This window comes from Oreochromis aureus, linkage group 20 (assembly GCF_013358895.1).
Source record: "Oreochromis aureus strain Israel breed Guangdong linkage group 20, ZZ_aureus, whole genome shotgun sequence".
Taxonomy (NCBI): domain Eukaryota; kingdom Metazoa; phylum Chordata; class Actinopteri; order Cichliformes; family Cichlidae; genus Oreochromis; species Oreochromis aureus.
Genome location: NC_052961.1, coordinates 10,916,914 through 10,933,407, shown reverse-complemented (window position 1 = coordinate 10,933,407; position 16,494 = coordinate 10,916,914). Strand labels below are relative to the sequence as shown.

The 16,494-nt window shown below is 42.6% G+C and overlaps 1 protein-coding gene across 1 annotated transcript in view; it reads right to left on the bottom strand.

The window, feature by feature from the left end:
• Positions 1-14,442, bottom strand: part of iqsec2b (IQ motif and Sec7 domain ArfGEF 2b) — a 30,013-nt gene extending 15,571 nt beyond the window's left edge. The window contains exon 1 of the mRNA XM_031738863.2: positions 12,671-14,442. Within this exon, the coding sequence (XP_031594723.2) occupies positions 12,671-13,131 (461 nt within the window). The 5' untranslated portion in view covers positions 13,132-14,442. The remainder of the gene's footprint in view (positions 1-12,670) is intronic.
• Between the last annotated feature and the right edge of the window lie 2,052 nt (positions 14,443-16,494).

Below are 16,494 nucleotides of genomic sequence, written 5' to 3'. Positions count from 1 at the left end.
ATAACAAATAGTGACTACTGTGCACATCCAAAATGACATGACTCAGCTAGTGGATCTAAGATAAACATGAGTGTGACAGTAATGAGCAGGAGATAGTGATGTGATCTGACAGCCTGATATGGCTGCAAGTGAAGAAAAAAACCCAGCAACGAATACAGAGAGAACACAACATCGAGATTCCATAAAATGTAAATTAGCACACGAAAATGATACCTGGCTAAATCAGTGACAGCATACATAAAAACAAATACGGCATGCATTTCTATTTTTCTTGCTCCGATGCAGTAAGACTCTGTATTTTTGGTACACAGCGAGGTCTCGGTTTTCTGGCAGCATAAGCTGCGATATCCTTTTCACAGGTAAATGTGCGAGCGAGTCGTCGTGCGGTCAGTCACACCTCAGCTCAGCGAGAGGAGGGGCTACTGCAGCCTGAGGCAGAACAACAGAACTGATGGGCACGCTCATCCTCACCCTCCTCTCTTGGAAAGCAACATGGGACAAGCCAAAGCACGTGAAGAAACACAGGACAGGAGGCAGACAGACCAGACAGGGAGAAAGAGAAAGAGGAGGACGGAGAGTGAAAAAAACACAACAGCATGAGACACAAAGGCAGAAAAAGCAGAAAGCTAACAGACGGAGACTGGGTGGCAATTTTAAGTTAAATCTGGGACATGAAGGCATGTTTATTAAAAAATATGCTTTCTATGGACAGTTTAAGCAGCCACAGCCTTCTAATACCATTAGATGGCAGTGTTGGACCATCATGCGCACATGTGTCTGAGACTCAGTTAAAGGATAAATGAAATAAGGAGAGGACAGAGGGGGAGAATTCACCAGGTTCACTTGTGACTCAGTCCATCTCAGTCCCAAAGCTTTCTGAGGATGACTGCTTCCTCTCACTCTTTAAAAGAAGCTGTGTGTTTTTCAGGCTGGTAGAATTGCCTAGCTATTAGTCACACCTGGGAGTGGTAGGAGACTGAAACACAGGCTCTTGAGAGAAGCAGGTAACTGGCAGACAATGATGGTGACAAATGGACTGGCCACAGCGTGAGGGAGAGATCTTCAGGTGGTTGCCAGGTTTTGGCATCGCAATGTTTCTAATGGGGTTTAAGGGGTTTTATTTATTTATCTTGTACTCACTGTAATTAGGCCCCATGAAGACAGCCCTTACCTGTCCTCCTGCTGTAAGCTTTGGTCAGTAGAAGGGCAGCAGTACTGATGAAGACTGACGAAGCTGTGAACAGTCAGACTGGTGGGAAACAGAGTGGCAGCACTGCTCACTGCCGTAGGAGTGGAGGGAGCCGAGGTGGGCTGCCCTGAGATAGACGGCGGCCGGACACTGACAGGAAGGACCAGAGATGGACAACACACACACACACGCACGCGCAAACACACACACACACATACAGAGATGGAGAAACCAGAGAAAGACAGACACATACAGTCAGCACCAAAGCAGAAACAGCGACAGGCAAAGGAAGCAATTGAAGCTGCACATTGATAGTGACAAATCATAGCAATGGTAGTACAAAGAATGGGACATTTAAGAGGAGGAATGTAATGCAGATGTGCGACAGCTAACATACTGTAATAACAGTAAGATGACTGACATCATCAAGACATACGCCCCCACCAACTAAACTAAAGTTTTGAGTTCAGACAGATAAGTTACAAGTGTATTAAAGAGTAACAAAAGCAATTTAAGAAAAACAAGTAAAATGGGGAAAAATGTCCCTTCGCTGAAGTTGTTAAATATAAGTTTTATTAGTGAAACTCCAACCACTCTAATGGATTATATAAAGCTCGATACAAGTTCTTCAGTGGATCATTCTGTATGAAAATGGGAAACCACTTTCTGTAATGCATGCAAAAGTGCACATATAACACAAAAGCCTCTCTATGCTGGCAGAAATTAGAGATGTTCCGTCTGCAGACTGTGAGTGAATGGTGGAAGAGGGAGCAGTGGTTGAGATTAGCATGTAAATGGCCGGTTTCTCGCTGGGGCCAGCTGCTGTCAAGGACATGCAGTCCCTGTCATTTTAGCATGGAAACACTCTGGGGAAAAAAAAAGCACAGAGAGAGGGAGGCACGAATGCAGCAAAGAGAGTAAGAGGAAATAAGATAATGCAACACTTTTGCAATTCATTGTAGTTTCCCAGCTTGTTTTATGGAGAGCGGTGCAAGGACGAGGCAGCCAAACAGAATTTTAGGGAAAAACAATGAGAAGCAATCTCTTGTTAAAGATAGACTGTATTTAATATTTTTTCCACTATCAACAAATCCAATGAAAAGACAAAACCAACAAAGACTTCATTCTATTTACAGGCTGGACTATTGTCAAACAGCAGGAGTATTGTAATGTTGCTGTCAAAAAAAGAGAAATCGATTAATAAGCTCCAAAACAGTGTAACACAGAGCTGTAAGGCTTACCACAAAACACAAGAGAACACAATACTCCACTTTTAATTATCCAACACTGGCTGCCCATTTAATTGCTGTCCCCCTACTAACCAATTTACACCCTGAGATTTTCAGACAGGAACCTGCTGACTGTTTCCACTTTATGCTGTTCACCACAAGGGTTATGGAAATACCTGCCTTGTGAACTACAGTGTCTTTAAAATCCTTTTTTTTAATTATACTTTTAAATTTTCAGGGTTTTGTTTGGTCTCAGCTGTTTATTTATACTGTACTTTGTACACTGCACCCAAGAGTGATCTTATATTGCCCTTTTTGAAGTTTTAATACAGCCATCGTTGACATATTTTAATCTTTTTCATAGCATCTATTCTTGAAGGTTTCTCCCTTTTTCATTGTAAGAACAGCATGTGTAGCCAAAGCCTGACATGGTTTACGTTTTTGTGCCAGAGAGCACAAAGACTAGAAGACATAACAGTGAGGCACACTCTTGCACTGAGTGACATGCTCCGTCACTACTACGAACATGGGCACTGTAGTTTATTCTCAGTCAAGCCCACATACACCCTCCAGCTTCCGTAAATACTCACTAGAACACCAAATCCACGGCTGAAAATAGTTCCCGGCAAATATGGTATTTACTGCTGTTTGAGTAGCTTTTCACTACACTGTTACAGTAAATTACCAAGCATCTTTTACTGAATATACATTACTGTGACTTTCTATGAAAACAGTAATAAACCCAAATCTGCAGCTCCCCTTAGCTTAATAGAGCCTTAGGTTTTTGGTGAACATAGTGGAATATTTAGCAGCTAATGAGCCAGATATTTTCCTCAGGAATTAACAGAGACAAACAGCAGAACTAAAAAAAGAGTGAATATTGTATAATAGATTAAATGACGATCCTCCCCTGTATCTGCTAGCAAGCCAGACTCAGACTCGAGCATTCCTTTATGTTTTTCTTCTCATTTTTCCATTTTTTATCTATATTGACAGCAATTTATTACCGTTTCAACTACTAACCACTTTTAACAATTTCATTTTTGTCTATTCTTTTTAGCTCACGTTAGCAAATAATTGCAAATGTTTCATATCTTACTATAATAGACAAAATCTCAGTCTGTCTGTTTGTGTCTTTGTCCACAAACTCCACCTACAGCATCAGGACTTGAGCAACCGAACTTGGCATGCAGGTACATCTCAGGCCCCTGAAGGTTCTTAGCAGTACATGATAATACGGCATCATCATGTTGCCTAGCAACCATTTAGCGATGGGTAAAATGACCCGTTTTTAAAATTTATGTACCTATAACTTCTTATAAAAGCATCCTATCATTTTAATGTCGTGACAATAAGATCTCATTTGTACCCACAAAAGTTGAATTATGCATGATATATTATGACACCATCATGTTGCCTAGCAACAGGCTAAAATGACCAATTTTCCTATACATATTAAATTATAATTTCTAATTCATTGATGTGTAAAGTACTGGGCAAACACTTTGAGTTACCCCCAATTCTTTATATTTCATTAGGAAAATGGGAAATAGATGCAGTGATTTAGTGAAATGTGCAAGAGGCAGATCTACTGTGGTGGAATAGGGTGGCTTGTGCTACCCTAAAATAATCTCTTTCCATTTTGCATATGACAATAGCTACAATTAACATTGAATATGAATTCTAAAACTGAACATATTGGGTTCGACTCCCCCCCTCACCCATTAAAATGGTTCAGCCCATAGCGTCGGATCTGCTTTATTTCTTATTTTGAGTAGCAACTCAGATCTATAATTGAGAGCATGTGAAACCTGACTTTCTAACTGATCCACCTCATGTTGTGTAGCTTTCTGGATTTTATACTTATTAGGCTACATGATTATTTATTATATAGGCTATACAGTACATAAAGTCAAATGTACCTGAAATGTTTAATTATTTGTGTATATACTTGCTGCATTTGATGTATTTTAACCATATACAGTACATATTACAGAATGTAACAGCTGCATATGTGTAAAGAAATGGCTATGATTTTCCCACCCCATCTGATTTCCATGCCACCCTAAGAAAATCTATCTAAATGTGATATATAGTATATAAAGCAGAAACAGAGCTTATACAGTACTAACAAATTTATGATACTTTTCTGCAATAATTCCATCAATGTTGACAACATAACCATCACTATTGCCTGAAATGCATTGCCAAAACATGTCAGAGCCTTCATGTGTTTTACACATGGCTGCAGACACTGTAGACACTTACTGATGACTTTAATCAAAATTTTCAAATTTGGTTAGTCACTCCATAAGACTGACTCCACTGATTTTCAATCCAGTCCTTGTGTTTTGACATACCTTAGTCTTTTCTCCCTGTTTTCCTTCTTTAAGAATGGCTTCCTGACAGCCAAGTTCCACTGAGAGCATTTCTTATGAGGCTTTGGCAAACAGTAGACGAATCAGCTGAAGGACCAGATGGAGCCTTCAAGTCTTCACTGTATTTTTTTCTTTGAAAATCACCTTGTTGGTGCAAAAATGGCTCACAACTTTTGCATAGTACTGTATATCACTGATGCAGCTATTGACTGATCTTACTGTTGCGTAGCTTGATCCAAAGTAATGCAATCTTGAAGCATAACTTTGGATAAGCATAACATGAAGTAACTGAAGCTTTAAAATGAAACTACTTGGGGTGGAGTCGTGGTTGTGGTTCTGCAAATACTGAGAGAAGGATTGGTTGGCTTTTCATGGGCTTAGTTGACAATGACAAAAGGCAGACTCAGTTTTATCCCTTAATCCTCCTGATGACATAACTTTACATGTAGCCTAAACGATGTTTGACAGGATTTCACTCTGACTCTGCCCTTTTTAATACTGGCTCAGTCAAAGAAGACACAGATCTACCACACTGAGCAGCAATTCACATCCCATCGCTTTAATTTTAGGAGCACTTTAAGAACTACGAGAGTGGTCGAAATTAGAGTGTTTAAAGATACAATCACGTAGGTGGAGCGCTTGTTTGCTTAGTGCAGATGAATAAAAAGTTCCAATTAGGGTAGCAAAAAACTGTCAGTGGCTATTTTAGCGCCATAGTATCGAAGAAGACCACCTTTTTCATCCCTTCTATATTAATGTGAAAAGTTTAGGCGTAATTTATAAGCACAGATGTTCTATTGTTGAGCATTCAAGAGATGTTACTTCTGTCTTGGTCATTTTTAATCAGGTCTGTGGAAGACAAAGAAATTAAACATTCGGAATAAATAAACCCGTTGACCTGTTCATCTTCAGATGGAGATGTTGAGAGAAGCAGAGGTGCTGTTACGTAAGTCTGAGCCATGCTTGTACACACTGTGTGGTTTTACACTGCCAAGATTTGTATTTTACCAGCGGTAACTAATGCCTCCTGTTAAGAGTATCCCCCCAGTGAGGCAAGTGTTGACAGGCTAATCTAGAACCTGATTTCTGCTTCATGAGCAGTTACGCCTGAATCCCCGAGCGCCATAAAAACAGACACACAGTTTCCCGATCGTCCTCCTCCTTCTTCCATAGAAACACAAAACATACATACTACCCACACATACTCTTGGTATGTACATCTCTCGTTCTATTATTAGCAGGCCCACACACAATAGCAAGACAATAGGGAGAGGAGAATAAGATATGAATCAACATAAGTCAAAAGATATTAGTGAAAACAGAGAGGACACAGGAAGTCCAGGCTAGAAGAAAAAGTGGTACGCTGGGAGAACGGATGAGGTGGCGTGTATTTAAAGCTGTGAGTTGACAGAGGCTCGAGGCAGGAAGAAGAGTGGGAGGAGAAAGAGCTACGCGAGAGTGGGAGAGGTTGAATACAGAGGAGGGCAAGGGTGAAAATAATCAAGAGAGAAAGAATGAAGGTAAAAAGGATGGAGATTTGGGGGGGGTGTGGGGGTGTGGGGGGTGGGGTGGGGTGGAAACATGATGTGGAGTGATAGTGCTGGATTCAGTGTTTCCTCAAACCTGTGCAGTGGCTTGGGGGTGTCAGCGTGTAGGTGAGTGTCTATGTATAGACGAGTGAGCAGAGTGGGAGCGAGGCTCACATGCGGCAGTCACAGGAAGACATTCAGCCTCATCTTTGTGGCAGGTTTACATACCACAGCGCACATCTTACAAAGCAGCCCACAGGTCAGAGAGCACTACCATTTACATCTGTGTGGCTTTCCAGAGTTTTAATGTGAAAATCCATTCGCCCGATTTAATGGTACGAGCCACTTCAAACTGTGCTTTCACCTTTTTTTCCCTTCTTTTTCTTCTCACCATTGTCTATGAAATAAGCGTGTGGGAGCGTACTGCGTCATCCCACCTCCAGCCTGACCTGGCTCACTCCTGCTGACAAACAGAGATTTTTGATGTAGCTTCAAGTAGAGTGCGTTTTTATCCCCACCACCACCACCACCATCTTCCACCAGTTCTTCCACAACCAACTCCCCCCCGGTTTTCCACCGCAAGCTTGAGTCTCCTGCTGCTTGGCAACAGGGTGGACTGCCTGTGTGGGCGTCTGGCGTTAAGTGCCAGGCAAAAGCACTGACAAGGAGGGGCATAGTTACAGTTACGATTCAAATACACAGACAAGGCACCTGCTGTACCCTGTGAGTCTGAGTGCACGTGTGAGCACTTGTGCACAGGTGTCTGTGTCTGTGTGTGCGCGCACGCTCTTGATTATAACTGGATATGATTCATCCAAATGAAGAAAAATTAGGCTTCATTTGAATGTGATGTGGGAGACAGAGAAGGAGTAATTCAAGAAACTGATATCACTGCAGATCACCGAGAGGGATATTCTTATTATCCAGAGTATCCAAAAAAACTGCATCCCAACTTTCCAGTGAAACAGAACATGCACCGTGCGATGAAAACGTGTGGCGGCACTCATCTGTCTTCCATATGTCTCCCGCATCTCCATCAAGTCGTCATTCAATCCCGCTTCTGTCTTTCGCCCTGCTCCTGCTCCCACTCCTACCCTCTCTTCACTTCTCTGTATCTCTCTCTATTCTGTGTCTCTCGCCCACAGAGTTCTTCACAGAAGAGCTCACAGCGTTCCCACGGTAACCAGTCTCCCTTATTCGGCTCCGCAGAACGTTTGCATGAGTGTTTGACAAACATCCCGCCTCAAAAGTGCCACTTATCTGCATCTGAACGGGGGGGAGACAATGATTAAAGTCGTGGCCGAGAAAAGACTTGGGAATCACGCCTGTGTTGGTCAGATGCTGAGTCCGGGGGGGCAGTACGCACAGATTGGAGGCGATTTTGACTACAGATTAGATCAAATAGGCCGACTTAAGATACACGTCTGAATTCATCCACTGCACAAAGCACTTCAGACCTTGACTACCTCAAGTAGGAGCATGGTACAGGGAATTATGAGTAAATAAAGTTAAATAAATAAATAAAATGTTGAACTGAGTGACCCTGGGAGAAACAGGAGGAAAACACGGGAAGAGTTTATAATTCAATCTCTTTCCCAGTGGATTCAGCTGTAGTTCTAAATCAAAATCAATCAATCCAATCAAAGTTGACTAATCTCTGTATGACATGAGCTTCATAATAAACTAGTGCTTTCAATGTTTATTATTCTTAGCAAACTATGAGCCATGTTCTTTTCTCTCCTTTATTATTTTAAATGCTGCTGGTAAATGGAAGCATCGCTTATTGTTACAATGGCAAAAATGGGAGGTAAGGATCAAAGTTTTTGTTGTTGTTTTTTTTGTCTTAAAATGAGTTAGTCTTCATTTTTGTGAAACTTTCTAACTTTCTAACTTCTAACTACCCTTACCGACCAGTCTAATTAATCTTAGTGAAACAAGCTTCAGTTTAAATGATAGAAAGAGCAATGATGTGTGAAACTCTTGATACTATAGCGAGGGGTTCATAATTAGATCCCCAGTGATGACTGGACAGCAGCTTAGCACTCTGCCCTCCTCACTAATGACCAAGCAAGACCCATAATCTCTGCGCTAATTTACAGTACACTTGATGCTGTTAAGATGCAATCTGCACACAGCTGCCCTCAACAAACAAAGCAACGGTGGCTGCTCCAAACAGAGGAGGACGGAAAAGGGAGGAGGGTATGTCAGGATCAAGATACAGGTGAGGGGAGCAGGAGGGAGGGAGGGACAGGAATGCAATATCGCAACTGTCTTGAGGACAGCTTTACAGTTTCCACAGCAACTCGCATGCACATTTCACTTCCTGTGGAAATCTTTATATCACAGCTGCTTATTTGTCTCCTCGCCATTTCAAGAAAGTCGGGTCTGATGATACATGCAGCTATAAGAGGAATGAAACTGGGAAGGCATGTCGTTTGAATGACAGCGGCATGGGTTTGTGCCTAGAAGCACAACAACATACTACTTGAGACAATTAACTTTAACATATTACAGCTATAATTTTATCATTTTCATTCTGTCATAAAGCCTCTCTATAACATGTGAAGATAACTGCCTCATCAAACCTGTGAATCCATCAGCATTTACATATAATCTCTACCCTGATATCAAAAACAGAAGCTAAATCTGTGTGTTTCATCTTAATTATATAGAATATATGCAGAAAGAGGCAGGTTCAGGGGTCAGTCTACACTGGAGATGAAGTACAGGTGCGTGTTTCTAATTGGTCTGGTGATATTTAAAACAAAACATGCATTTTCATGAATCCAGACTAATGCATAGCTAAATATAAACGGACAAAACTATGACTTTTTCTTCGCGTGCATGTATGCAGCCATGAACACTCACTGCACTCAGAAATGGCAAGTAGAAGGCAACAAACACCACCCACATACAGTTGCCTCCCACATACACACACACACACACACACATCCATCATTTAAATTTACATCAAGCTAAACTCCATCACTGTAATCATTAGCACCATTACGATATTTTAATTCCCGGCAACATTATTCAATCCCGAAACCAAAAATATTAACAGGTCTACGATTGGGTTCTTGTGAGATAAATAGCTGCAGCTTCGCTGTGTTATTTTTCTAGAAAGCCATGCCAGATCCAGAGAGAATAGATTACCTCCCATCACTTCACACAGCATGTTTCGAGAAGGTCAGTACAGGCTCAGCCGAGCTTACCCACACATTTGCCCGGGGCCAGTTGTATCTGTGCTATCTTTGTTATCATAGGATGTAAAATGTAAGCCAAAAGGCTTAAATGAATACACATTATGAGCTTGATTTTAGCCTCAAGAATGAAAATTCAATCAGGAACAATAACCGTGCTTCAGTTAAAGGCAAGGGAAAAAAGGCAGATGAGCACAGAGGGGAAGAGAAGGAGAACAGCACAAAAGTAATTTCTGCTGCTTCTCTGAGTCATATCTGCAGCAGTGGGAAACAGAAACAGCGAGGGGGAGAGAGTGAGTGTATGTACGTGGGTATGTGAGAGAGAGAGAGTTAGAAATGAAGAGTGAGAGAAGGGGTGGAGTGGGGGTTGTGAAAGGGGATGGCTTATGTGTAGTAGAGCTACGTAAAATTAGCGAAATTGAGCTCCTTCTGAAACGAAAGGCCATTATCGTTCTCCATATTCTCCCAGAGGAATTAATGTCAATTTCCGAGGGAGTAGTGAACATGCCATCGATGACATGTGTGGAGAGGGGAGATAGATGGAGGGATGATGGAATAAAGAGGCGAACGAAGACTCGAGCACCTTCACAGGGCTCTTTGGAGCTTCTGAACTCTCCCACTGTGACAGTCAAAGTGGAGTGAAGAGAAGAAAGATAGCGCAGATCTTTTTTTTGTGCCATTACATAATAAAACTGCTCTGAGTATGAGCACTACTGGGGTTGTCACCAAGACCTCCTGCCTGTCATCCTATGAGCTGTTTGAGCACACTTACATCCATGTAGCACATAAACAAGGACACAATCTCTCACCCACACAATGAACTGCCACATCTTCACGGCATGACAGGCTCTATTGTCAGCACCAGGGTCGCATCAGCTTTATAATAAAGGACATCCCAGGTGATGTCCTGCAAAGCGGGCGTACACACTCGCAGGAAAGACACACAGAGGAGACACACACATGCACAGCAGCAGTTGTCACCCCTGGGCCAGTGGTAATTATACTCCAGTCACACTAATTAATCTCTCATGCACTCTGTGTCTGTCTTCCTCCCTCTTTCACACATTTTTGTGCACTTACACCAGCACGTGTACTGTATAAACATGCACTTGTTCGCATACACATACATGCGGCTGGTAATACGAAATACATTTGCAGAAGTCTCCCAAAATAACGATAACAGTAACAAAAACCCCACATCTGCCGCACTCACAGCGAGCTGTGGCAGTGCCCTCAACCCTTCTTGGAGGAGGGACTTGACGTCAAATATCATTTCACCCCAAGGCCTCAGACTCACATTGTTCACACTGCCATTAACAGCAGGAAAAGGATGAAACAGGGTTGCATTTGGGACAGCTGTTTATGGTGTGCCGCTAGGAGGAAGAAGAGGAGAGGACTTTGTTTTGATGCATTTCTTGCACGCATGGCTAATAGAAGTGGAGGCGGGTGGGGGGTTAGTTTATTCAGTTTCTTTGTCTGAGATCAAAATTGTGGGTTATGTGACCCACACAGAGACACAGGGAAGAGAGGAGGGCTCCTGCTGGAGGACCAAAAACTAATTGGACAAAAACAAAGGCAGCTCTCAGAGCCTTGCCTTCCCTTGCCCAGACTCCCCTTTTCATCTCTCCCTCCCTCTTATATACACTCCGTTGACAGATGGCAAATCAGTGTGTGTGTTCCACCTTTTTCTCTTTTAGACTGAGGCATGCTGAGTAAGGTCGCTCAGTCACTTTCCTCCCCCTTGTCATCCCTTTTCCTCTCCCCCTTCCTCTCCCACATCTTCCTTCTGTCTCTCCCTCTGATCCGAGCCATATTTAGCGTGTCACAGGGACTGACGATAGAGAAATTCATGTTTGTATCTGATCCACTATCAGAGAGGAGCGTATTGTCGCTGACCTAAGCTAATAGGCCAGTTTTGGGTTAGACTGAGTCACAGCCAGACAAGCACAATATGGCTCTGCTGTGCGGGTGACTATTTATTAAATGTGGCACTTCATATGATACGCTTGTCTGAGCCTGGATCCAAAGTCAGCTACAATGGCTACAGGCAATTAACAAGGGAGAATCAGCAAGATCTACATTTGCAATTCATCACTGCATTTAACACCCACATAAATAACTAATATGTGCTTCTGTCTAATGACTAAGTCGCCCCTAGGGATGAGGAGAAGGGACCAGAGACAACTCTAATCGATAAGGGATTTAGTCAAATCTGAGTCAATCATTGATAAGAGGATTGGGACCATAACAACTCAGACAGTGAGCGAAATCCAGTAATAACTGCTAAGATGATTGCGTGTTGAGAAATACATATGCACAAGAACAAACGGGTTCTGTTACCAAGACTGCAACAATTTATTTCACAGTGAGCTTTTTCACATGAATTGCTGCCTACTCACAAAGCTTAATGCTTCCAGAACAAAAGCCGACTCTATCTGCATGTGTGTGCGTGCGTGTGCGTGCGTGGTTAAGTAAAAGCAAGGACAGATGCACTTGCTGTTTGCCAAAGCTGTGTTTTGCAGCACTCTAACTTCAGGTCAGCCTTGAGTTTGGGGGGAAAAAAAACTCTCTTCGAGACCAAGCAGCCGATAGTTCAGAGCGAGGAAGAAAAGAAAAACTCACTTTTAGCAAACAGTGGGTGGATTTTCATCCAGAAATGCTTCTCTTGTCTAGAAAGTTCAGATCTTTATGAAAAAATAAGACTCTCCTGCCTGGACCCAAGTTTTCCTCAGCATACTACTATGCAACTCCTACAGGATTCACATTTAAGACGGAGATCAGTGCACGAATCATCCTCTCTGCAGGCAGAATCATACACAGCATGATGAAATACACACCTTGAGCACTTATCACTCCACTCATAATCCTCCAGCACTCAGCATATTTCCTCATGGTGGTGTATTAACACATCCCATCTTAGGTTCAGTCCCATTACTGCGAGGATTATCTCTGATGGCTAAAAAAGCTGATGCTTCATACAGCCTGTCATCATGTCGGCCTATGAATGTTCTGCCACTCTTAGCTATCATGCAGACTGTGGTCATTACTATAATTTAGAGCCACTTGGACAAGATTATTGACATTCATTACAGGCGGAAGATTAAGCCAGCAGAAGAGGCCCGTGTATTCGAGGAGAACTTACTTTCGGCGCAAGGTGGAACTGGTGTTGGTGTCTGTGCTGTCAGTGCGTTCAAGTCGGTCTGTGGTGGAGGAGCCGCAGGAGAGACCTCGCGTCAGCCTGGTGTGGGTCCTCCTCTCCCTGCCGGGCGCTGGAGTTGTAGCTGATCCGGATATCACCTGAGTTGTTGAGGTGCTACCATTCCCGCTGCCACCGCTGCCACCAGCACCGCTGCCATGATGGATGGGCAGGGACAGGGGCTGGTTGTGGTTGTAGTTTTGCTCGGGTGTGTCCGTTCCAGGGGTACGCGGGCTGCGTTCCTGCCTCAGGTCCTGGTTCTCTTGGCTGACCCGGTCTAGCTGGCCCTCCAGTTCCTCGATGCGCCTGCGCTGCGTCTCCAGGAGCTTGGCCTGGCTCTCGATGATGTTGTTGAGCTCCAGGAGGTACTCCACTGCCCGGTTTGGGCTCTCTGGGCTGGTATCCATGGTGGGAGCCCTTCCTCTCAGGGTACGACCACCACCAGCCACAGGTTATACCCCGTGGGGCCGAGATCCACCCTCCCCACCAGCCCTGATGAGTTGGGGGGAGGGAGGGACCAAGAAAGGCTGTGGTGAAGATTAACTATAGGCTTCAGATGTTCAGAAACAGGAAGTCACAGATATTAAGATATTGAGAATGTCATAGCGACTACATATCCCCAAACATGAGGGCAAAATTTACCATTATAACATCTTAGTAGCCATTGAAAACGTCACAAAGCCAAGAAGAGAATTTAAAGCTAAAAAAAAAGTTCATGGCACTGTTGAGTGTCTGAGTTCGTGAAGTCCCAGTCATTTTGAAATCGACACGTAGCAGGTAAAGAGTTTGGGGTGTCATGATGTTAATTTACTAAATAAAATGTTTAAAAACAGACTTCCAGGCGGAGGGAGTGACACACATCAGTCTGGTCTAATTTAAGCTTTTCAGAGTTTGATAATTAACTTGCTTCGATGATTGACAGAGAAAAAGAATAAGTAGAATATGAATTTATCCACTGACCTGTGACATACACTGCTCATTAACTTTAAAAGCTCTGGCATCAGCTTTTGGTTAATTAAAAAAAACACTTTATGTTTTCATCGATATACAGGGGGAAAGGGGGTGGGGGAGAGGAGGGATACGCTAGTTTTGATCTACCACTAATTATCAGGCGCTGTCAATCATTACATAACACAGAAAATTCTGCTCCTTCCCACGTTGAATATCCCCGCAGTCTGTCATCGTCGCTTTCAACCCATGATTTGATGTGTCTTTAAAGCACAGAGAGTGAGCAGAGGTGGTTTACGAAGTTCATTCTTGAAGTCCGAATCCTCCCCTTTGGTCCGCCAAAACTACATCCCGTTATTTAAAAAACAAAAACAAAAAACACAACAAAACAAAACAAAAAATCAAACTAGATCCCAAAGTATCTGTCTCGCTTTTTCATCCAAGAAAAATGCACTTTACCTCCTCGTCATGCACTCATAAATACTGATCTTCAAGATAAAACTTGTCACCTCTTAAAGGCTAAAACCTAACCGCAAGATTCTGCTGTCCTAAAGTCTTAATGGCTGTTTCTAATCTTAAAACTGCACTTTTGTTTTTGCCGCTTGCGGAAAAAAATCTGAAATTGGTCGAAAAGAACAGGGAGCGTCCTTTCCTACTTATCTGACTCTCAGTGGCAGCAGGTCGGTAATCCATGCAGGAGAGTAGCGCTGAGTCTCCTTTGAGGTGGCGCAGAAACAGAGATGATTTCGCTCCTTGCGCGTCTGAACCGCAGCGTTGCGTGCGCCTTTTCCTCTGGAGCGCATCACAGACAAGCGGGCGAAAATAAGGAAGTAACTTCCGGGCAAGGTTTTCAAAATAAAGGACGAACTGTCGAGAATAAAGTACTGACTTAGGGTGAAAATCAGTTGATTTGTGGGCAAAAACAAACATGAATTATTAAAAAAGGCGCAAATTAATAAATTAAGATGTCCTGAGTGTATAAGCTACACAGCGCTGATTTTCATACAAGATCACAACAAACAAATGAAACAGTCGGTGCAATGGCTAAATATTTCCACAACTTCCACAACTAATAAGCACTGATTCAAAATATATTAAAGGTTGAGCTACCAAACTGTGTAAACTAAAAGTCTATCTATTGCTTAAAAAAATATAAAATAAAAATTAACGCATCACACAGTCAGTTAAACTTGATGGATTTCAAACTGTCCACTTATGAAGTATATTATGGATCCATTTCGCCTGCCGTAATGGAAATGAAAGTGCCAGAGGTGCCCTGCAGAGGTCAACCCCCCTAAAAAGGAAAAGATTTTGCTGATGGTGGTCACAGCACATTCCTCTCCCTTCGTCCCTCCTGACGAATTTGACTCTAGTTTAGGGTTTTGCCAGTGTCGGATGGTAGCATGAGATGGTACCTGCAGATCATTCAGGTTGCAAAGCTCCTGCAGGAAAGTATGTAAAAATCCCCTATATGTAAATGGAGTTGTTTCAGATCAAACTGTCAAAAGCAATTTTTACGAGGGTGACATGAGAATCTGACATCCTTCACCCAGCCCAGCACCATGTATTTCTAAGCAGTATTATCCACATGCTTTCAAAAAGGTTTTCTTTCTTTGCAGTAGATAGAGAAAGACATTTTCTTTGGGTCGGTTAATAGTTTTCTGCAGGAATCCGAATGACTAGTCTAGCTGGTAAATAATACGTCTGTCATTCTTGGTCATTATTTCAGTCTTCTGAGACAAACGCGCGCAACTTAAGAGCTAATTAATTATCTCTAAACCAGGATATTTCAGCATACTAACGACCCATTTCATCCAAAAGCGACACCTTTATTCATACCTCTACAGTATGCAGCACAAAGAAAATGGCATTCATTTTTTTCCTCAAATCGCACAGGTCCTGTTACATTTGTCAGATAGTGAATTTAGGAATGCAGTTTTCAACAGAGAAGCGCAAAGAAGACATTTTATATTGAAAATACTGCAAGAATCTCATTTTCTGTCTTTGTAGCTTTACGCATTCCAGGAACCCTGTTGAGCGCCTGAATCCTTGGTGTCCAGGTACGAAAACAATACAGTGCACTGCAACACAATGCACGTAAAACATTGCCTCTGTCGTGTCAAATATCTCCCTGTTATAACATTTAAAATGCTATATTTGAAGTCGTGGATTAATCCACTTCTATAAGACAATCTCCTGCAGCTGAAGTCAAAGCAGCGCTGTTATTACTGCCGTTTTTTTCTTTTCTTTTTTTTCCATTTTGCATCTGAGCTGATTTGAACAGAAGGATGCGGCTTAGGACAACACGAGAGAAAGACAGGCCTCAGAGCGCTGTTATTTTTAGTGTCAGTGCTTAAGTGCTCATATCTAAGCTAAGACTCTGTAAATTCACCCGCGTCTCTCCCTGCACAGCAGCTTGGACAGGTGAGGTTGCCTCACTGTACAGTTAATACTCCACTGAGGAGTGAGGCTGTATGCAAAATGCATGCTCTCGCAAAAAGCTGGATGAATGATTGATCTGCGGGAAATGCTGAGATTTCAGCCTCTTCGTGGATCTCATTCACCACTAATTAAAGAGTTTACATCTGATTTATTAACAGACATCTCACCCACATATTGCATCTGAATATCAGACTGCATTTCCCCCTTCTCTCTCATTCACACACACCTTCATCTTGTGAAATCCCACTTCACATAAATATACTGTTGTCTATGTTTTTGCTGCCATCTGCTGTCCATTATGTGGACCGAGGAAAGGAACACCATCATGACCACAGAGGAAATTGGTTCAGCAGTTTATTTGCAGTTTTATTAGTGTGTTT